Source organism: Loxodonta africana, chromosome 6, assembly GCF_030014295.1.
Source record: "Loxodonta africana isolate mLoxAfr1 chromosome 6, mLoxAfr1.hap2, whole genome shotgun sequence".
Lineage (NCBI taxonomy): Eukaryota > Metazoa > Chordata > Mammalia > Proboscidea > Elephantidae > Loxodonta > Loxodonta africana.
Genome location: NC_087347.1, coordinates 129,441,872 through 129,462,895, shown reverse-complemented (window position 1 = coordinate 129,462,895; position 21,024 = coordinate 129,441,872). Strand labels below are relative to the sequence as shown.

The 21,024-nt window shown below is 59.6% G+C and overlaps 2 protein-coding genes across 2 annotated transcripts in view; one reads left to right on the top strand and one right to left on the bottom strand.

Moving 5' to 3' along the window:
• The window catches only part of MYO7B (myosin VIIB), a 105,867-nt gene extending 89,568 nt beyond the window's left edge, over positions 1–16,299 (top strand). Inside the window, exons 29-45 of the mRNA XM_064287456.1 lie at positions 3,253–3,370; positions 3,447–3,573; positions 4,652–4,818; positions 5,836–6,017; positions 6,937–7,067; positions 7,351–7,508; positions 8,233–8,386; positions 9,208–9,363; positions 10,289–10,394; positions 11,376–11,489; positions 11,787–11,874; positions 12,534–12,640; positions 13,588–13,773; positions 14,011–14,127; positions 14,615–14,698; positions 15,596–15,715; positions 16,161–16,299. Coding sequence (XP_064143526.1) covers positions 3,253–3,370; positions 3,447–3,573; positions 4,652–4,818; positions 5,836–6,017; positions 6,937–7,067; positions 7,351–7,508; positions 8,233–8,386; positions 9,208–9,363; positions 10,289–10,394; positions 11,376–11,489; positions 11,787–11,874; positions 12,534–12,640; positions 13,588–13,773; positions 14,011–14,127; positions 14,615–14,698; positions 15,596–15,715; positions 16,161–16,262 — 2,217 coding nt within the window. The 3' untranslated portion in view covers positions 16,263–16,299. The remainder of the gene's footprint in view (positions 1–3,252; positions 3,371–3,446; positions 3,574–4,651; positions 4,819–5,835; positions 6,018–6,936; positions 7,068–7,350; positions 7,509–8,232; positions 8,387–9,207; positions 9,364–10,288; positions 10,395–11,375; positions 11,490–11,786; positions 11,875–12,533; positions 12,641–13,587; positions 13,774–14,010; positions 14,128–14,614; positions 14,699–15,595; positions 15,716–16,160) is intronic.
• A 1,661-nt stretch (positions 16,300–17,960) lies between these two features.
• Positions 17,961–21,024, bottom strand: part of LIMS2 (LIM zinc finger domain containing 2) — a 56,092-nt gene continuing 53,028 nt past the window's right edge. Inside the window, exons 6-10 of the mRNA XM_010596410.3 lie at positions 20,858–21,008; positions 19,789–19,881; positions 19,177–19,225; positions 18,937–19,012; positions 17,961–18,204 (exon numbers count right to left, since the gene is read on the bottom strand). Coding sequence (XP_010594712.1) covers positions 18,057–18,204; positions 18,937–19,012; positions 19,177–19,225; positions 19,789–19,881; positions 20,858–21,008 — 517 coding nt within the window. The 3' untranslated portion in view covers positions 17,961–18,056. The remainder of the gene's footprint in view (positions 18,205–18,936; positions 19,013–19,176; positions 19,226–19,788; positions 19,882–20,857; positions 21,009–21,024) is intronic.

Below are 21,024 nucleotides of genomic sequence, written 5' to 3'. Positions count from 1 at the left end.
GCACTGAGTGTCTGCCTGCAGCCTAGGCATGTCCACCTTGCAGCCTGGGTGCATCCACCCTGCAGCCTGGGCACGTCCTCTCTACAACCTGGGTGTGGCCATCCTGCAGCCTGGGTGTGTCCTTTCTGAAATCTGGGTATGGCCAACCTGCAGCCTGGGTGCATCCACCCTGTAGTCTAGGCAAGTCCACACTGCAGCCTGGGCGTGTCCACCCTGCAGCCTGGGCACGACCACCCTGCAGCCTAGGTGCGGTCACCCTGAAGCCTGGGTGTGCAGAGGGGACGGAGCCCTTCTGTCTCTATAAATGGCCTTTCCCATGGACCCTCTGGCCCCCCGGTAGCGGGGAAACCTAAGCTTGATAGTTGAGGCTAGCTCAGGCTTCTCGGGGTAAGTATTCTCATTCAGCTCAGCCCCCTACTACAGGCCACTCCACCATCCCTCTTCCTTTCAAGTGAACCTGGGGGTGCAGGCAGGGCAGCCCACCCCTGTGCTGGCCCCACCTGCAGCATCCAGCTGGCCTCAGCCTTTTGGTCTCTGAGGCCATCCACAGCTCACCACTCATCGCGGTGTGGCCTCAGCATTGGAGCCCTGCCCTTGGAGGCTTCTCCTTCATGACACCTGGCCCTCTGCAGCTCCTCCCAGGCCCCTCATGCTGTGTGTGGTCGTAGCCCAGGGCAGAGCTCCCCAGAGGCTCACTACCTCCCTGCCCTATGGCCACCCCCAGGCAGCATTCTCAGATCACCCTCACCAAAGGAGGCTTCTGCTGTGCCCCTCAAATTCCCACCCCTGGGAGAACAGCCAAGACACACCATCTGATTTACAGGCTGGCCTGCATCCCTCTGCTCCGTTGCAGTGCCCTTATTCCCAGGGGCCTGCACGGCACAGCTGTCTCAGGCATCCAGGCCCAGCTGCTGGGGGACAGCTGTGCATGTGGGGACACGGGGGATAAAAGCCTAGAGGTTAATGACCCTTGGTTACCCCATGACATTCTAGACCAAGAACAAAGCAGGGAATAAAAAGACAACCCCTGCTTGTGAGGGGTGATAGCCCAGTGTCAGGAAGATAAATGCCAGCAGAGGGCACAGACAGCAGGTGCCATCAGAGCTCAGAAAAGGGCAGAGGAGACAGCCTTGAGAGGCAATCTCCATTCTGCTAGCCTAAGGGGGCATTCCCAAAGCGGGCCCCTTTGGTCATGCTCCTGTGACTTGGAAAATGCCTCTTGCTCTGTCCTTCTCCTAGGGAGTCACAATGTACAGTCCCTTATTAAAGGCTCTAAGAAGCCCTGAGTAGAGAAGCCTGATCATTCTGCCCAGATGTGTTTAACCACAGAGCCTCTATTCCACAGATGCTCGTTAGCATCCCCTGGGAACACTCCTTGGTTGGGACAGCAAAGCCGTTTTGGTCATTTCTGGTGCTGTCCAGCCTGCGTGTGTGTGTTTGCAGGAGAGAAGCCATGAATTTTTAGGACCCCAAGACGTGCGGGGGCAGGGGGTGCAGAGGAGCACACAAACCCAATTGAACACAAGTAATTTGGGAAGTGTGGACTAGGTGAGGGTAAAGAATTACGAAATGTTTACCCCAGCACCTTTTTTCCAAAGTGAGCATAGCTTCACAGACTTGTCTATTAAACATTTGAAACCTGTACCAAATAAATCAGAAAACACAGACAAATACAATGAAGAAGATGGTGTCACTGATAGCATCACATCAAAGAGATTGTCACATTGTGGGGCATGTCTTTCCAGACTGGTTTCTGTCCGTCGATACACAACTGAGACATGGGTGTGGGCATGATTAGAGAGAGAGAGAGAAATACCCTTAAAAACAGGACCATACCATATTGACAACAACTTCCAAACTGCTTTTCCACTTAATCACATGACATGGGGCTCTCTTTCTATGTCACTAAATACCGACTTCTATCTACCTACTTAATGGCTGCATAGTACTTCATTGCGTTAATGAATTGTAATTTACTTCACTGATTTCTACTGATGAGTGTTAAGGTAAGTCTCCATTTTTCATTATTAAAACAATGAGAAGAGCCACTTTTATACGCTTGACAGCTATTTCATCAGGATAAATTCCTAGAAGTGAGATTACTGGGTCAAAGTATATAAACGCTTTAAAACATTTTATGCAGATTGCATAATGCCAAACTACCCTTCAGATGTGGTGTATCAACTCACAGTCCCAAACCCAGCATATGAAGATTCCCAACCATTGTTTAAAGTAGGAACAAGTAACATTTTATTCAACAAACAAGCAGTAAAAAGGAAGTTCCCTGTGTATTATAGCCAAGTATGGGGCAGACAGATGGGGAGAGGAAAGGTGGGGAGAAGAGTCAACAAAGAGAGGGATGAAAAGTTGAAAACAGGGACCGAGAAGGGGGGGAGTTGAGACAAAGGCATGAGGTCCCCAAGAGGTACGCCCAAATATGCAGAAGTCAGAGCAAAAAGAGAGCTACCAGTGACCCAGGGACACACACCCAACCAGCCTCAGGCACAGAGTAAGACACAGACCCATAGGGCCTGTGTATATGCAAGAGCAAGTACAAGAACACACAAGCACACTCATGGACACACACACTGACACATATGCACAGACACGTGTGCATAGACATGCACACAGACACTAGCACATACAGACGAATGCACACTGATGCACAAGACACACACACATGCACAGACGCACAAGTGCACAGACACACACATGCGTGCACACAGACGTGCACAGACGTGCGCACAGACACTAGCACATACAAATGAATGCAGACTGGTGCACAAGACACACACACATGCACAGACACGTGTGCAGACAGGGGCATAGACATGCACACAGACACACAAGTGTACACACACACATACACAAGACACACACACGTGCACAGACACACGCACAGCCTCTGCTGAGACATGAGCAGCAGCACACGTATGACCCTTTGGCATCCAGATGTTAAAGATGTGTAAAGCCTTCCTGTCTTCTCAAAACCACCTCAGGAAGGGTTCCCACCCAAAGGAGGGCAAACAAGGGCTGGAGTCAGCCCACCAGATCTCCTCCAGCCCGTGACCCTTGCCAGGCATTCGCCTTACCTAAGGTAGAAGCTTCACAGCATGGTTCATCAAATAAACAAACTGAACACTGGGTGAGCGATTAGGACAGGGTGAGGGGTGGGCAGCACAGGCAGTGGTGGAGGATGAGGGGTGCATGGTGGAGGCGACCCCGGCATCCCCAGCCCTGGCTCTCGTGCAGGCACCATACACCCAGAAGCAGGCAACAGCGCTGGCTGTGCGGGAGCAGGTGGTGGACATGGCCCGCCTGCAGTGGCCACTGCTCTTCTCCCGGCTGTTTGAAGTCACCACACTCTCTGGTAATGGCACCTGGAAGGCTGGGGGAGGCTGGGTGCTGGGGCTAGCCCAGGCTTCGGTAACCTCTCCTCCCACTAGGTCCTCGACTGCCCAGGGCTAAGCTGATCTTAGCTGTGAACTGGAAGGGGCTGTGCTTCCTGGACCAGAGGGAGAAGCTGCTCCTAGAACTGTCCTTCCCAGAGGTCACGGGCCTGGTCACCAACAGGTGGGTGCCCTGAGGGAAGACGCCCCAAGCTACAACCTGAGTCCTATAAACAATGCCTCTGGGGGCTCAGAGACAGACAGGAGAAAAGAGGCTCCTTGTCCCTAGGAGCCAGCTGGGGTGGGGGAACAAGGATCAACAGGTATGGCCTGATAGTCATTTGAGTAGGGATCCACCCTACTTGTCCCACGTTAAATAACTCCTTCTGTGCATTAACACCGTCCCTTTAGGGGCCTCTTTTAAAAACCCAGATCCATCTGGAGATGAACACATCAAGCTTGTGGTAGCCTTCTTGGTGCGCATTCATTTAGCAGGCCCCTTCCCTCTTCAAGGTCAGGACCTTCTCACACTGAAGATACGGATCTCCTGGGGGAGGGAGGGGCGGGGCCTGGGTGTGTACCACCTCCAGACTGGGCCTGGCCTCCAATGCCCAACCCCACCTCAGGAGCCTCCAAGGCTGTCATCTCCTGGGAGAGCCTCCAAGCCCTCTGGGGCGTCCTGCCCCTGCCCTGCCTCTTGCCTAAAGCACACCCAGCATAGAGTGACCACTGTGGTGGTTCCCACTGTGGTGGGTGCGCCCAGACCACGGTCTGCTGAGGCTGGCTGTGGGTGCTGGGTGCTTCCACATATGCTATGAAGACTTGCAGCACCACCCACTCTGCGGATGTGTAAACCCAGCACCCAGAGGCTCACAGCTCCCTCCAGGTCCCAGGGCGAGCACATGGCAGAGCAGGGGCCCCATCTCAGCTCTCACACTCTTTGTACTGCCCCGTAGTGGCCCTGTACCCACCACCACTTCCCCACCACCCCAGAGCTGACCCTCACATACTGGAGCTGGGCACCTCCCAATGCCTCTGAGGCCCGAGTCCCTGAGCTCAGGCAGTAACCTCCATGACCCGCCCCGGCCCCCTGGGAGGATTTGGCGGACCTAGGATCAGACCCCCATCAGGTTCTGGCTCTGGCCCTGCCGAGTTACTGCTCCTCCTCTGTTGCTCTAGAGAGTCTTGCCCTCCATGGCTGATGAGGGGATGGGGCAGGAAGGGCAGCTCCTCTGGTCACAAAGCGCCCTGTGTCCCCTCAGGACAGCCCGAGGTGGGCAGAGGCTGACGCTGTCCACGCTGCGTGAAGAGGAATATGAGCTTGCGACCCCCAGCAGCGTGGCCATCGCAGAGCTGGTAGCCATGTTCCTGGAGGGCCTGAAGGATCGGTCTGTATTCGCCATGGCCCTGCAGGACAGGAAGGCCACAGGTGCCCGGCTGGGAGGGGCACAGCAAGGGGCCCAGGCCACCTGATGGAAAGTTGTCAGCAGGGGGATGTGGAGCGGGAGAGGGGTTACGGCCCAGCATGGTGGACAGTGTTGGGAGAGACCCTTCCCTCTCTCAGCTGCTGTTTCCTCTTCTGCAAATTGAGGGGATTTGAAAAGTGATCTCAAGTCCTCCAGAGCGGACCTTGGCCCAGAGCATGGAGAAGGGTCAAGTGCCTGCCTCCCATGCCCCAGTTAACAGCCTGGCAGTCCCTGTGCTTTACACATCAGCCCCACCCATTACCCCAATTTATAGACCAGAGCCGGGGGCTCAGAGAAGTAGCCAGCCCAAGGTCACACAGCTAAGAGGGCTAGGGGCCTGAATCCAAGGAGCCCTGTTCTCCCCACGGCCTCCCTGCAGCCAGAGCTGCAGAGAGAGGGGAGCAGAGGATCATGGACTGTGGGGAGGGCGTGGGGAGCCCCAGAGGGCACTCACAGGAACTGGGGCAGTGAAGTTTCTGCAGGGGCTTCTTCGTCCCCTGGGAGCAGAGGAGGGAGCAGGTGTTGACTGACTGCTGCCCAGGCAGGGCTGGACTTGGGGTCTCCAGTCGGCCCCCAGTGCGTGATCCCTGCCCACCACTCCTTCTTCAGTCCCACACCAGCCCCAAGAGGGAGGGAGGTACTCTCCTCAGCATCTCCCTGTCCCTAAAGGTCAGGCAGTGAGCCACATCCACCACTCAGGCTCAGGCCTGGTGACCCCAGCATGTAATTCTCCCTTCCCTTATCTACCCACCCCTGCCCAAAGGCCATCTCCTGGCCTGGCCTCTGAGCAGGTCCAAGGGTGAGTCTGCACCCTGGGCCCCAGCTGGAGGCTCCCATCCTCACCCTCACTGCCTGGGGGCCTGGGCTGCTGCTCTGGGCCTGTTTCCTCACCTGTCAAGGAAACAGGAGTGCCGGCACTGTCTGCTGCGGAGCCCAGTAAACAGTGGTTTTTTGTCCTCATTTGTGCCCTGCACTCACAGATGATGCCACCCTCCTGCCCTTTAAGAAAGGGGACTTGCTGATCCTGACAAAGAAGCAGGGGCTACTAGCCTCTGAGAACTGGACCCTGGGCCAGAACGACAGGACAGGACGGACGGGGCTGGTGTCCACGGCCTGCCTCTATATCATCCCGACCGTGGTCAAACCCTCGGCACAGCTGCTGGTAACCGCACACCACCTCCACCGGTCTGGCCTGGGATGCCAACCAGGAGCCAGCTCAGGGGCTTGCACCCCACCTCGCAGAGGCCGGGGGTGACATGGCCATCAGGTCACGCCACAGCCCCTATTGTCCCTAGGGGTGATCGTGACGATGGCACAGACTGCATTTGGGCGTTGCCCCAAACTGTGCTCACCATTTAGTAGGTGCTCAGTGATAGGAGTCCCCTCCCTCCTCTCCTGTCTGGGGACCAAACCATCCTGTCCCCAGCCTCAGCCTCACTTAAATCCTGACTTACAGCCAATGCCATGGAGGACCATGTCTCCCTGCCCCTGAAACCCACCCCACCCAGCCCCCAAGACCAGCCACCACCACAAGTACTGTTGGGAGGCAGAAATGGGCAGGCATTCCAACATGCACATAATGAGCAGCTACTGAGTGCCTGGTGCCTGCAATGCAGGACTGAACACGATAGCAGCTCTGCCCTCAGGGAGCATTGCAATTAATGACAATCGATTGCAAGTGTGCAAACTGCTTCCAAGAAGCAGCACTGGTTGTTATGGGAGCAATAGTCAGCTGGGGCTCACCCTAAGGGAAGGCTGTTTGTGCTGAGGCCTGAGGGAGGGGAAACGGCAACAGTACAGAGGTGAGAGATGCCCCTGAGAAGAGGTGTCCTGGGGCATGGGGTCCATGAGTCTGAGCAACCCCAGTGGCTGTACCCCAAATGTCATGGTCAGGCCCCACAGCCGTGAGTGCTAATCTCCCTGAGGGAAAGGAAACAGGCTCAGAGAGGCTGAGTCATCAATGACACAGGAGGCGGCAGGCCAGGCCCTTCCCTGAGTCAGAGACCACCAGGCCAGGGGGAGCCTTGAGGAGGGGCCTTGTGGGCAGTGGCTCCTGGGTGCCCAAGCCTGTACCCCCACAGAGCCTGCTAGCCATGTCACCCGAGAAGCGGAAGCTGGTGGCCCAGGAGAGGCGGCCTGCAGAGCCCTCGCCTGAGGAGCAGCCCAAGGAGAAAGTGCACACCCTGGAGGAATTTTCCTATGAGTTCTTCAGGTGCCCACCCAGGCCTGGCCCTCCCAGGGAAGCGGGGGACCAAAGCAAACAGATGTGGAGGAGCCTGGAGGGTATGGCAGGGACTCCCTGAGCCCAGGGCACCTCTCCCGCGGCAGCCCCGAGAGGTCTGAGGCAATGACACCTCACAGATGAGTCAGTGAGCACAGAGGGCACAGCCCCCACATGGTGCTGGTTGGAGCCTGGGTCTCTCCGTACTGTACAGAGTAGGGAGGGGGCGGCGGGGCAGGAGAGAAGCCTCCATGCGTGGTCTCCATCCTGACAGGGCCCCAGAGAAGGAGAGTGTCAGCAAAGCCATGTTCCCTCTGGCCCGGACCCGGGGCCACCTGTGGGCCCATTCCTCTGAGCCACTGCGGCAGCCTCTGCTCAAGCGTGTCCACGCCAATGCCGACCTGCGGGACTGCGCCTGCCAGACCTTCCTGGATATCCTTCCCGGCCAGTGCTACCCCAGGGCACTTGCTCCCCTCCATGTCCCGACAGCCGCCCTGTGAGGGAGCTGGCCACACAGAGTGCAGGGCAGAGCCAGTATGCAGCTCACTGTGCAGCTGGGACAGCCATCAGTGCAGGACCAGGGTCAAGGATTAGTGTGGGCCCAGGGATAAGGGTTAGTGTGGGATAAGGGTTAGTGTGGGCCAAGGGTCAAGGGTTAGTGTGAGACCAGGGTCAAGGGTTAGTGTGGGTCCAGGATAGAGGGTAAGTGTGAGGCTGGGGTCGAAGGTTAGTGTGGAGTCAAGGTCAAGGGTTAGTGTGGGGCCAGGGTCAAGGGTTAGTGTGGGGCCAGGATCGAGGGTTAATGTGGGGCCAGAGTCAAGGGTTAGTGTGGGACCAGGGTCAAGGGTTAGTATGGGGCCAGGGTAGAAGGTAAGTGTGAGGCTGGAGTCGAAGGTTAGTGTGGGACCAGGGTCAGGGACCAATGTAGCACTGGGTTGGAGGGGCCAGATCATGGGTTAATGAGAGACTAAAGCTGGGGGTCGGTGTGGAGCCAAGGTCAAGGACCAGTGTCTAGCCATAGAGGATCAGCTTGGGGCCAGGGTCAGGGGTCAGGCTATTGTCAGAATCAGGATCAGCATGGGGCCAAGACAGATGACAGACTGTGAACCCCTCTCCTGGGGGCTACCCACAATCCAGTTCTCCTTGACAGTCAGACCCATTCTCAAGTACATGGGTGACTACCCCTCAAGACAGGCCTGGTCCTCTCTGGAGCTCACAGACCAGATCTTTTCGTTGGCCCTCCAGGAAGAGGCCCTGCAGGACGAGGTCTACTGCCAGATCCTGAAGCAGCTGACACACAACTCCAACAGGTCAGCTGGGAGGCGGGCAACTCACACCGGCCATCTGTCCTGCCCCGGGAGGCTGCGCCCATTGCTCAGAGGGGAAGTGGCAGCTCCTGGAGGCCAGACAGCCCATGTGAGGCCCTACAGTAGGAGTAGCAGCAGGAAGGGCTAGAACCTAGGTCTGCCCTGCTGACTTCCACCCCCAGGAAAAGACCCCTAAAGTCTGCTCCCCCATCCCCACCTCTGAAGACAGTGTGCTCCACGAGGGAATGGCATGCTCCCGTCGCTCCCCTCTGTGACTCAGCCGGCCATGGCTCACTGAACCTCAGGGTTCCCCTCCACAGAAGGGGCATGGTGGCCTTCCCCATCCCAGATGAGACTGTGGCATGAAAGCCTTCTGTGGTGTTGGGCAGTTGCTGACATAGTGCCACCTTGCCTGGGCCCAGTGCCTCTTCACCCTGGCCAGCCTCCCCTGAAATGCCCCCTGGCCTCGGGCACATCTCATGCCTCACTCCCCAACATGCCTGGCTGGCCTGGGCCTCAGGAGGAAGCCCTCCAGGCTGACAGGTACCATCCCCTAAGCAGGGACATAGCAAAGATAACTAGCGCCCAAGGGCAATCTTTAAGTTGCCCCCTCCCCTAACTTCAAGATGACTAGAGTTGATAGCAGCCACGAGTCAGCAGAAATGCCTTTCCCCTCTTATCCGGCCTACTCAGTCAGGTGCCTTTCATATTCATGGCAACCTGGGATGTCATTCTGCGCCTTGTCTAGCACCCCCTTGGACTTGTGCCCAGGGGCAAGTGCCCCCCACCCCCTGCCCTTCCCTCACTACGCTTCTGGCCCCTAGGCACAGCGAAGAGCGGGGCTGGCAGCTGCTATGGCTCTGCACGGGCCTCTTTCCGCCCGGCAAGGAGCTGCTGCCCCACGCCCAGAAGTTCGTGGACACTCGGAGGAAGAAGCAGCTGGCCCCTGACTGCAGCCGCCGCCTCCAAAGAGTTCTGAGGTCAGCCCACCACCCCCATGCTCCCTGGAGCACCAGCCCAGGGTCAGCAGTGCCCAGCAGTGCTGGTGACCCAGAGGGGGTGTGGGCGACCCCGGTGGGTGGAGGGGGTGCCTGGCAGATGGCCAGCAAGGTCATCCTCTCTGGAAACTAGCATCAGTATGGGTAAGCTGGACCAGGCTGCTGAGCCTCAGGGAAGCAGGCAGAAGGTGAGACACAGGGGGTCTTGGACAGTGTCATGGCCCTACTGATGCATGTCCAGGGCACATAGGGAACTACCTGGAGGCCCGATGGTGACCTGGATGCCCCAAGCAGTCCATCCTCCCTCCCATCGCAGCCCCAGCCAAGGGTGGCCCATCCCTTCCAGTCTGCATGCACCTCATCTTCCCCACAGTTGCGAAGTTCTTCCCTTGGGTCGGTCTTGGTTCTCTTCAATGCCTCCCGCCTCCTCTGGTGTGGCCTCCTGTGGCCATGGGGTAGGGACGGAAACAGAAGTCACCCCATGGGCTTGGCAAAGGGAGCAGCCCATGACTTCAGTGGCTGCCCTGGGCATGCAGGGGGAGGTGGGTCCTGCCAGAGTCCCCGCCCCTGCCCGATGCCCCTGTTGTGTGAGAACGAGAATACAAACCAGCCCAAGCATTCCCATCCCAGGAGCCCCTGGCCTGGCCAGTCTGAGTTCCCCAATGTGTGTCCCTGGGGGGTGAGACCAGGCCTGCCTTTGCTGCCTCCTCTGGGGGCCACGTGTGCTGAGCACCCTGGGTGGGGGTCCCTAACTTATTCCTTGTCTTTTTCCCACGCATAGCTCTTAGCTAGAAAGTCTCCTGTCTAAGGCAGAAGGAGAATAAAAGCAGTCCCCCCAGGCCTGCAGGCCAGGGCCCGGTGGGTGGCATGGGCAGGATGGTATCCACAGTGTTCTGTCCCATTCCAGAGTGGGCCCCCGGAAGCAGCCCCCGCACCAGGTGGAGGTGGAGGCTGCAGAGCACAACGTCACCCGCATCTGCCACAAGGTCTACTTCCCCAATGACACCAGCGAGGTGAGGGCGGCCTGCCCTCCGCACAGACGCCTGGCTTACAGGCTGAGCCACATAAGGGTGGGGGCCTCTCAGGGCTGTGGGCACCTCTCCCTTCTGGATGCCTCACCCAGGAAAGCTGAGGGACACAGGATCAACAAAGCCCATTCTCAACAGTGCCTCACTTGTGTCCCTGTCCTACCCCTCTATCTTCCCTGAGAAACTGCCCCCACAAACCTGACCCTAGCTGGGCTGGGACAGGAGGCAGCTTCCAAGGCAGCCCACAGCACAGGCTGCGCCCCCGGGCATGCAGAAGCTTGAGGCGAGCAGCAGGGAGGGGAGGGGCCTCAGGGATTCAGAAGCAAGGACTTCCCCAAAGGCATACATTGGGCTTTTCAGGCTGGGTTGGGGGAGGGGGCACAGCACATCCGGTGAGAGGAGGCTGGAAGGGTGGGTAAGGAGACTGAGGCTCTGGGGCCTGGGGAGCCCCAACGGGCTTCTGAGCCTGCCTGGTGCAGGCAGCCATCACTGGGTGTGCTCTGTGGGCAGAGCCCTGGGACTGGGGCTGGGAGAGCGGAGAGGCCAGCTGGGAGGACAAGGGCCTATCAAGACCTGGTGGGGTGCAGAGGCCCCTGGCTGAGGAGCAGGCATGAGTGGGCAAGGAGGCAGAAGTGGCAGCTCTGGGGAAGGCCTTTGCGGCCCTGGGGGTCTATAAATCCTACACAGAATGTTGCTACCATTTGGCTGCAGGCCTCTCAGAGCAGGTCAGGAGGCCAGGCTTCCTGGGCTCCCAGGCAGTTCATCTTTTGACTATACAACTGGCTGCCTTCTGGAATTGGGGCTCACCATCCCTGGCCCAGAGCAGGCCAACCCAAGTCTTAGCAAGGAACTCGCCTGTCGGGCTTCACAGGGTTGTCCCAGGCAGCACCTTCATCGGGGAGAACAGCTAGGGTGCATCCTGGGCCACCCAGCTTTCAAGGACTCACCTGCCACCTCTCTGCCCAGATGCTGGAGGTGGGCACCAACACACGGGTGCGGGACGCATGCCAGAGCATTGCCACCAAGCTGCAGCTGGCCTCCTGGGAGGGCTGCAGCCTCTTTGTCAAGATTGCTGACAAGGTGCGACTGGCAGGTGGGCGGGTGGGGCTTGGTCTGTGGAGGCCACGTAGGACACCCTGGACGTCAGCCACCCACCCCCCCTGTGCTGGGTGGGCCTCTTGCTGCCCGCCTCAGTCAGAAGGAAGGTGGGTGGTGGACCCAGAGGTAGTGTGCTGGGCCCACCTTCCTGGCAGTGGTTCCCCTGATGTGGCACTCAGTCCACCAGCTGTAGATGGCCCAGCCAGGCCCAGCCTCTCTAGCTGTCCCTGGAGGTGGCTCCACTCACATGCCTCCCTGCCCCCCCTCACCCCCCCCCAGGTTTTCAGCCAGAAGGAGGGAGACTTCTTCTTTGACTCCTTGAGACAGGTGTCTGACTGGGTGAAGAAGAACAAGCCCCAGAAAGAAGGTGAAGGGGCTCTCTGCGGGGCAGGGCCAGGAAGGGGGAAGAGGGAAGGGGGTGCCTGCCTCTCTGGGGAGGGCTTACCCTCTTGTTCCCCCCAACACCACCCTGCAATCAGGCTCCCCCTACTCAGGCCTGTCCCTGGGAAGTGTCAGCCCCTGAAACCTTCCACATGGCCCCCATGCCCATTCATTCATTCATTCCCCTTTATCTCCCCTGGGTGAGGGGGTATAGCCAGGCCCTGGTTCCAAGCGGGAGAGCACAGGTATGAATAACCCGGCCCTGCCTAGGGAGCACTCCCAGCGTGGGCAGGGGCAGAGCATGAGGGCAGGCCCAGGGCAGATGGCTTAATGCAGGGTGATCCAAGAGGCATAGGGTCTGCAAGCCAGGCAACTGCCTGACCCCACTGGGAGGCTCAGGAACATTCCTGAAGGTGATCCCACACTAGTCCCAAATGGTAAACAGGAACGGGAGCCAAGGAGGAAGAAGGGGCAGGTGGCTTTCCAATCAAGAGTACAGAAGGAGCAGAGGCAGGATGTAGGGGCTGGAAGGCTGGGCCGCGGGCGGGGGCACCAGGCCAGGCCAGGCCTGCTGGTCAGCGTATGGCCAAGGGCTAGATGCAGGCCACAGAACAGGCTTGGTGTTCACTGCCACCCTTTGCCCAGGGGCTCCTGTGACGGTCCCCTACCAGGTATTCTTCATGCGGAAACTGTGGCTCAACGTGTCCCCGGGGAAGGATGTGAATGCAGACACCATACTCCATTACCACCAGGTACAGGGGCAAGCTGCCCTCCTGCTAGACATGCCAGCCCCAGCCAGCCCTGCGTGGGTGTGCCAGGTCCACCTTCCTCTCCACACTCCTGCCGTGGGTGGCTGTGGTGGACCCACCCTCCTCCCTCCACACTCCTGCACTGGGTGGCTGTGCTGGGCCCACCCTCCTCCCTCTAGGTTCCTACCCTGAGTGGCTGTGCTAGGCCCATCCTCCTCCCTCCAGACTCCTTCCCTGGGTGGTTGTGCTGGGCCCACCCTCCTCCCTCCACACTCCTGCACTGGGTGGCTGTGCTGGGCCCACCCTCCTCCCTCTAGGTTCCTACCCTGAGTGGCTGTGCTAGGCCTACCCTCCTCCCTCCACACTCCTGCCCTGGGTGGCTGTGCTGGGCCCACCCTCCTCCCTCCACACTCCTGCCCTGGGTGGCTGTGCTGGGCCCACCCTCCTCCCTCCACACTCCTGCCCTGGGTGGCTGTGCTGGGCCCACCTTCCTCCCTCCACACTCCTGCCCTGGGTGGCTGTGCTGGGCCCACCCTCCTCCCTCCACATTCCTGCCTTGAGAGGCCAAGGCACCCGCCCCACAGTGGAGGGCAGGCCGGGCCGGGTAGTCCTGGAGCCAGAAACGAGTGGCAGCAGCATTTGGGGACGGTGAATGTACCGGCACCAGCAGCACCACTGCCAAAGGGGAGGGGCGGGGTGGGGTTCTCGCAGCCTGAGAAACACCAGCCTGCACCCACAGCGCTGAGCCCAGGGGTCTGGTGAGATGTGGGGCCCTGCCCACTCGATGGTTGTTCCCTTGCCGGAAATTCTCCCCTGAAGGCTTTCGCAAGTTGCCATCTAGGTCTTCCTAGACAGATCCCTGTTACCTAAGCGAGAAGGGGACAGCCCATGCAGCTCACAGCAGGGGCCCAAGGCCCAGCTCTCACCTACTCACATGTCCACTGCCCCAGGAGCTGCCCAAGTACCTGCGTGGGTTCCACAAGTGTTCGAGGGAGGATGTCCTCCACCTGGCAGGCCTCATCTACAAGGCCCAGTTTGACAATGACCGGTCCCAACTGGCTAGTATCCCCAAGATCCTGCGGCAACTCGTGCCTGAGAACCTTACACGCCTGATGTCCTCGGAGGAGTGGAAAAAGGTGCTTGATGGAGGCTGGGGAGGGCCTTGGGGTGCTGCTGGCCCTCCCCCAGGGCCTTGAATGCGTTCCTGGGATGGGGACAGTATGTGGGTCTGTGGGCATCAACCTTCCCTGCATTACACCGAGGGCTTAGGGACCCTGGGGTGCCCAGCAGGGCACCCTCTGGGCCTCTGGACCAGTTGCCCTGCCCCATGCAATGTGGCCCCAGCCAGCCCCTCACTGCTCTTGCCTCCCCAGAGCATCCCTCTGGCCTATGACAAGCATGTGGACAAGACGGTGGAGGAGGCCAAGGTGGCCTTCCTGAAGTGGATCTGCCGGTGGCCCACCTTTGGGTCTGCCTTCTTTGAGGTGAAGGTAGGCCTGCTCCACCCGCATGTCCCCACACTGGCAGGCCCTCAGCTCTGGCCCAGCAGACACATCTGGGGAAGGGCCCGCAGCCGTGTTTGGCAGGAACACGTATGCTGGAGCACAGATGAATGTGTGTGTGAGGGTGTGTATATATGTGTGTGATTATGGTGTGTGAGTGTATGTGTATGTATGTGTATTGTGAATGTGTGTGTCAGCGTGTATGTGTATGTGTGAATATATAAGCAGTGAATGTGTGTGAGGGTGTGTGTATATGTGTGAATATGGGTGTGTGTGTACGTGTGAATATGTATGTGTGTGACTGCATGTTAGTGTATATGTGTAGTGAATATGTGAGTGCATGCGTGTGTATGTGTAAGTGTACTGTGATTATGTAAGCATGCACGTGTGCATGTGCCACAGGGAGGGTGAGCTCCTGGGAGTTGGCCACCTGGCCTCCTGGGCAGGCCGTGACCACCGTGCTCTCCCTTCCCAGCAAACCTCGGAGCCCTCCTACCCTGACATCGTCCTCATCGCCATCAACCGGCACGGGGTTCTGCTCATCCACCCCAAGACCAAGGTAGGAGAGCCTCAGGCAGGGCTGGGGGGCTGGCCAGGGTCCCGGGAGCGATGTATGGGTAAGGCTGCAGTCACCTGCTCAGGAGTCTACCTACCCTCCTCTGGAGGAGCCCTGGGCAGCAGTTCAGACTCAGCCGCCAGGCTTACCTGGGTGTCAGACAGCCCCTTCCCATGCCTGCTCACTCTTGCCAGGACCTGCCCACCACATACCCTCCTGCCCCTCAGCACACACTCACACACACACCCACGGCCCCTGTCCTCGTCTGCCCACTCTCCCCAGAAACTGCTCACCACATACCCTTCTGCCCCCCAGCACACTCACAGCCACACACACTTACACGCACACCCACTGCCCCATCCATGCCTGCTCACTCGCCCCTGAGCTGCTCACCACCTACCCTCTTGTCCCCAGTGCGTGCGTGCACACACACACAGTCTCACATACATGCACACCCACGGCCCCTGTCCACACCTGCTTACTCCCCAGGAGCTGCTCACCACCTGCCCTCCTGCCCCCAGCACATACAGACTCTCATATGTGCTCACCCATACTCACACACAAACACACACACTCACACACACACCAATGACTCCGTCCACACCTGCTCACTCTCCCCAGGAGCTGCTCACCACTTACCCTTCTGCCCCCGGCATATACACACACCCACACAATCACACACTCACACACACTCCTGCCCCCAGCGCACACACACACACACACACACACACACACGGCCCCTGACCACGCCTGCTCATTCTCCCCAGGAGCTGCTCACCACCTAATCTCCTGCCCCCAGTACACACACACTCAGTCTCACACTCACACACACACACACACACACAATTTCACACACACACTCCCCCACGGCCCCTGTCCACACCTGCTTGCTCTCCCCAGGAGCTGCTCACCACCTACCCCTTCACCAAGATCGCCAGCTGGAGCAGTGGCAGCACTTACTTTCACATGGTTCTGGGGAGCCTGGGCCGGGGCAGCCGCTTGCTGTGTGAGACCTCTCTGGTGAGCCCCAACCCAGACCCCACCCATACCAGAGGGAGCAGGACACAGCCAGCCCTGCCGCCCTCACCCCCTACTGCAACCAGGAGAGCTGCTCCCAGTGAGGCCTGGGCCACCCGTGTCCAGAAAGTGAACAAAATCCGGGCTGGCCCAGCAGAGCCCGGCTGGGATGAGAAGGGGCTGGGTGAGTCACTCAGGGCCCGCAGCCAGTGGCCACAGTGGAAAGGCCTCACGGTGGGTTCCCTGTGGTCCAGGGCCACTGTGGAGTGGGAGGAGACACAGGGCACCCACAGTGCAGGCAGAAATGGGCACACCCAGCCAGCAGGACCTTCCCTGCCCAGGTGTGCTGCTGAGGCAGAGAATCGAGGATGCCACTAGGCCCCTGAGTCCAAGACCCCCACACCCCCTGCCCCTCAGGGCCCCTGACTCAACCCTGTCCCCCACCCAGGGCTACAAGATGGACGACCTGCTGACTTCATACGTGCAGCAGCTCCTGACAACCATGAACAGACAACGGGGCTCCCGGGCCCCAGACCTCGCCAGCCCCTAGGCACCTCAGGCACCACCCCCAATGGGGTCAGGCCACACTCCCTCACCCCTCCCTCCAGGCCCATGGCGTTGGCCACCTCTCCTGCTGTCTTCCAGGTGGAGCCTAAAGGAGAGGGCCTGGCAGGCAGGCAGGCAGGCAAAGAGACCCCATCCCGAGAGTGTTCAATAAACATTCACAGAACACCTGGAAGTGAGTGTGTCAGTAAGAGACTGGGCACTGGGTCAGCCAGGAGGCCTGGGGGCACTGGCAGCAAAAGGTCTCTTCCAGAAAAAGCACGGCAGCTCCTCCAGGGAGACTGGACGACAGCTCTTCTGGGGAATGGCTTCATTCACCGTTTCCCTCCCCCTCCTACCCTCCCTTCTTCACTCCCTCCTTCCTGCTTCTCACACTAAGAGAGGGCACCCAAATCTCTGAGTCCCTCTGCACCTTTTCTTCTTCCCCAGAGGAGGCTGGACACATAGCCCAGGTCCAGGAGGCCCACAGTGGAGACCTCTCTGGTGAGCCCTAGCCCATGTTCCACCCACACCCCAGGTTGCAGAGCACAGCCAGCCTTGCCAGCCTCTGCCAAGCAGTGGACACAACTAGACGCAGGGCCTGGTAGGCCTGGTTCACCCCTTCATGGGCTGGCAGGCCCTGTCTGAGCTGCCATCTCCACTGCACCACCGGGTGGGCTTTGGTGGGCTCAGCCACCCGCACTGCAGGCTTCTAGCTGGCCTGTCTCCTGGCTCCAGGAGCCTTTTGCCTGTTCATCTGGTGTCCGTCTCTGGAGGTGGTCAACAGCTCCCACAGTATGAGTCCACAGGGTCACAGCACCGCCCCCCCGCCCCTCCCCCTGCCACAAAACCACGCAGGACTCCTGGGCTAATGTGAAGAAGCCTTCATTGTGCACTGCATGAACACTGTGTCCAGAGTGTTATCTGGCCTCAGGAGGAAGCAGGATCTAGCCTGGAGGTGGGAACCTTCCCACCGCTGCTCCCTGGAGCTCGGCACAGATCCAGGGGAGGAGCAGAGCTGGGGGCCGTGGGGCCACAAGCGGGATTTCAGGAAGTAGCCCCTGGGTGATGAAGGAAAGCAGTGGGTCATTGTCCCTCCTGCTAACAGGATGGGCGGCGGTAGCAGGACTTGCTGGCCCAGTGTGGCCAGGGATGCAGCTGGGCTGAGTAAGTGACTGAGGGATTACAACATGGTTCCCCAGAAGCTCCCCAATCTGCTTGGTCCAGGGGCTCAGCCATGGGCAGGGCTGGTCCCAGCTGTGCGTACCCGCAGTGCCATGCTGGCGGGGTGGTGAGTGAACAGAGTGGGGCCCCCCGGTGTGGAGGTTGCCCAAGCCCCCCAGGAGAACTTGTGCCACCAGGTCAGTGCTGGCTGGGCTGGGGCAGTGGGGGAAGGAGCGCTGCCCCACAGTGGGACTGTGGGCTCCCGTCCCTGGAGGCCCTTGGCTGAAGGCAGCAAACACAGGTGGAAGTGGCTGTCGTGGTAGAACTCGAGGGGGAGTGTGAGTCTGGGAACAGGCTGGCCACCTCGGACCCCCGACCCTGCCTCTCCCCTGCGGGTAGACAGAAAGAGGAGCAACAACAAGAGAGGAGAGAAAGGTAGAGCTGTGGGAAGTGAGGGGAAAGGAGGAAATGGTGAGCAAAGAGGGAAGGGGCAGTCAGGGGAGGGGACAAGATGGAAAGGAGAGAGAAGAAGGAGATGAGACAAGGCCTCTGAGCAGGACGCAGAGCTGGAGGCAACCGGGGAGGGAGGCAGCAGGAGGGGGAGAGGAAAAGGGGGAATGGAGGCCGCAGGAGAGCCTCAGGCAGAGTTGAGGTCCACAGCCTTGGGGTGGGCCTTGCGTGAGGCCAGCTCTGACAGCTTCTTCAGCCGCTTCTTTAGCTCCAGGGGGAACTTCTCATAGCACTTCCTACACACGGGCTTCATGTCAAACTCCACAAACTTGTTCCTGGGGGGGCCAGCAGTCAGAGTGTGGCTCCAGAAGACTAGCCCAGGGTCTTCTCTGACCCCACATGGGTGAGTGGGGGCAGAGGAAGGGCTTTCCCCAGCCCCCAGCCCCCAGCCTCCCCAGGCCATCAGCCCAGGCCCAGGGTGCAGTTCTTGGCCAGAGGTCACCATGGATGGGCAGATGGGCCTCTGGCCTCCCTTCCCTCCAAGAGACTCCTCCCAGATTCTGACACTTCAGGACCTCCCATGGCTCCTACTGCCCATTGCCTATGAGCCTTGCACACTGGGCTCCCCCTCGCTGCTCACAGTGGTGCCCACCCTGCACCCTTGGCAGCTTCCTGGATGGCAGTGGTCTGACTCCTATGCTGGCGTGTGCTGCCCCCCTTGCCGAAATGCCCTTCCCTCCCCAAGGCCAAATCTTTGTATACTGGAAGCCTTTAGGAGACAGCTCAAGTGGTTGCTCTCACCCCACCCCTGCCCCACCCACCCCACCTCTACACCAAAGGCCTTTTCTGCAGAGTCAGTTGCAAACGTGCATATTCCACCTTCCAGGCTTGGGGAGGTGGCATGTGCCCTTTGCTCCTGCTGGATGCCCACAGCCTGGCCATGAAGGGTGCTTAGGGAGGGTCTCACGGGAGGAAGAGCCCACAGAGAGCCCATTCAGCCCTGAGCCCCCATGATACACTCCAGCAGGAGGGGAGGAGGGAAGGAGGGACTGGGCGATGAGACTCACTTCAGGGTGAGCTTGCTGTTGCAGGTGGAGCAGGAGAAGCAGTTCACACACCAAGCCTTGTTGAGGGCTGACACCACTGTTGGGGGGGGGGTGGCAGTGTTAGCAGGCTCCCCGCAGGCCCAGCTGTGCATAGTGAGGGCCAGCTGGGCCTGCAGCTGCAGGACCCAGAGCCCAGAGGGAGGAGAGGAGAGGAAGGAGGGACAGAGGAGGAGGGAGGAGGCTGAGGGACGGGGGCCTTACCATCACCCTCGATCACATGGCTGCAGGTGTAGCAGACGTCTCCAAAGAGCTGTGGGCCAAGGAGGGCACCAGTGTGGGCAGCAAGCAGCCACCCCTAAGCTCGCGAGGCAGCCACTCTCAGGTGGCCCTTCCTGCAGGCCACAGCCTTAGGCCTGAGGTGAAGGCACCCTAGCCCTTAGAATCACCAACCCCCTCCAGCCCCCGGAGCATACAGTGGGTCTGAGCCATTGTTTCCCAAAATGCTCCTTTGCTGCTGCTGGTACCTGTGAGAGGTGTGGCCTGGGGCAGTAACCCGCCCCATCAGCCCACACCAGAGCAGCCAGGCAGCTTTGCTGGACGTGGGTGGGAGAAAGGAGGGCAGTGACAAGTCCTCACAGCACGCCAACGAGGAAACTGGGCTCAGAGAGGGGCCCATTCTCGAGATCAAAGCTGGGAGCCAGGATCTGAGCACCAGGCCTAGCCTCACACCCACAACAGGACCAGAGGGTGGCTCCAGGGCACCGTCCCCCCTCCTACTCACACCCTGCAGGGTGTTGGTGCTCCCAGAGCAGTCTCCTTGCAGGCCAAAGGGAAGGCAATGTTGCCCAGCCCAGTGCCCCTGCCATCCCGTACCTGGTTGTAGTGCGTCTCACAGTAGGCCAGCCCCTTCTTCTCATAGTGCCGGTGCCCCAGGAATGGCTTCTCACACTTGGCACAGACAAAGTGCTGGGGAGGAGAGTAGACGCAAGGAGGTGACAAGGTGGGCTGGCACGGGGACCCCAGGGCCCAAGCAGCAGAATGCCTGTCCATGCTGCCCAGTGGGAAAGAGTTTGGGCTCTGAGGTCAGCAAGGCCTGCTCATCCAGAACCCAATGTGACACTCCAGGCCTGCACTGCTCCCTCACCAGCCTCAGCTCAAGGAGTCAGGTGCTGGCAAGGTGCCTAGAGTGGATAGGCCCTCAGGTGGTAGCTGCCCTGACTATTAAATGTGAGTCATGAAGGCATCTGCCCCTGTGGGCATCTCCTCGGAGCCCGGAGACATTGAGCAGCACCTTCCTGCGCAGCGAGGGTTTGGCCATGTGGCTGTGCCCTCCCCCAGCCAGGCTAGGTGTCAGATCCTGCATCACCACATCAGTGGCAGACATCCCACAGCCTGCAGCTGGACATTCTCAAACAGGCCACTGAAGTATAGCTTTCTGGGAACAGCTGGCCAGCTCATGAGGGAGGGGGAAGCAAACATGCTTCCCAAATGTTTCCATAAGGAAAGTGGAGCCCACAACCCAGGGGTGAGTGCTTCAGGTGACCCAGGTGAGCACACCTGAGGAGCTCACTAGGAGGGGTGCCAAGCTCCTGTCTAATGGGACTGGGCACACAGCTGGTTCTCCGTTAACCATAACCCAACAAGGTAGCCCTGGGCAGCGCAGCCCACAATTTTCTCATCGCTTTGGAATCTCCTAGAATGCCAGGAGGTGAAAGGAAGGCTGCCTGTCCCTTGTCTGTGTGCTCAGGTCTCTGCTCACGTGGATCTTGGGCTGGGGTCTCTGGCCAGCGGCAGGGAGGGGCAGCACCCAAGAGGAAGGTCCTGGGGCTGGGATTATGGAGGACCGCCTGGCTGGATTCTGACCATGACCACAACAATGACCCAGGGCATCCTCCCCATTCTGGGCCCTGGCCAGAGGCCACATGCAGCCAGCCTTGCTTACCTCCACATGCCACTGCTTGCCTAGCGCGTTGACCACGCGGCCCTCGATGGGCCGGCGGCAGGCACCGCAGATGGGCACGCCCATCTTGTCATGGCAGGGTAGGCAGTAGAGCTCCCCCTTCAGCTCGCGTGCCTCCGCTGTCAGCTCCTTCCTGGAAGACAACACGG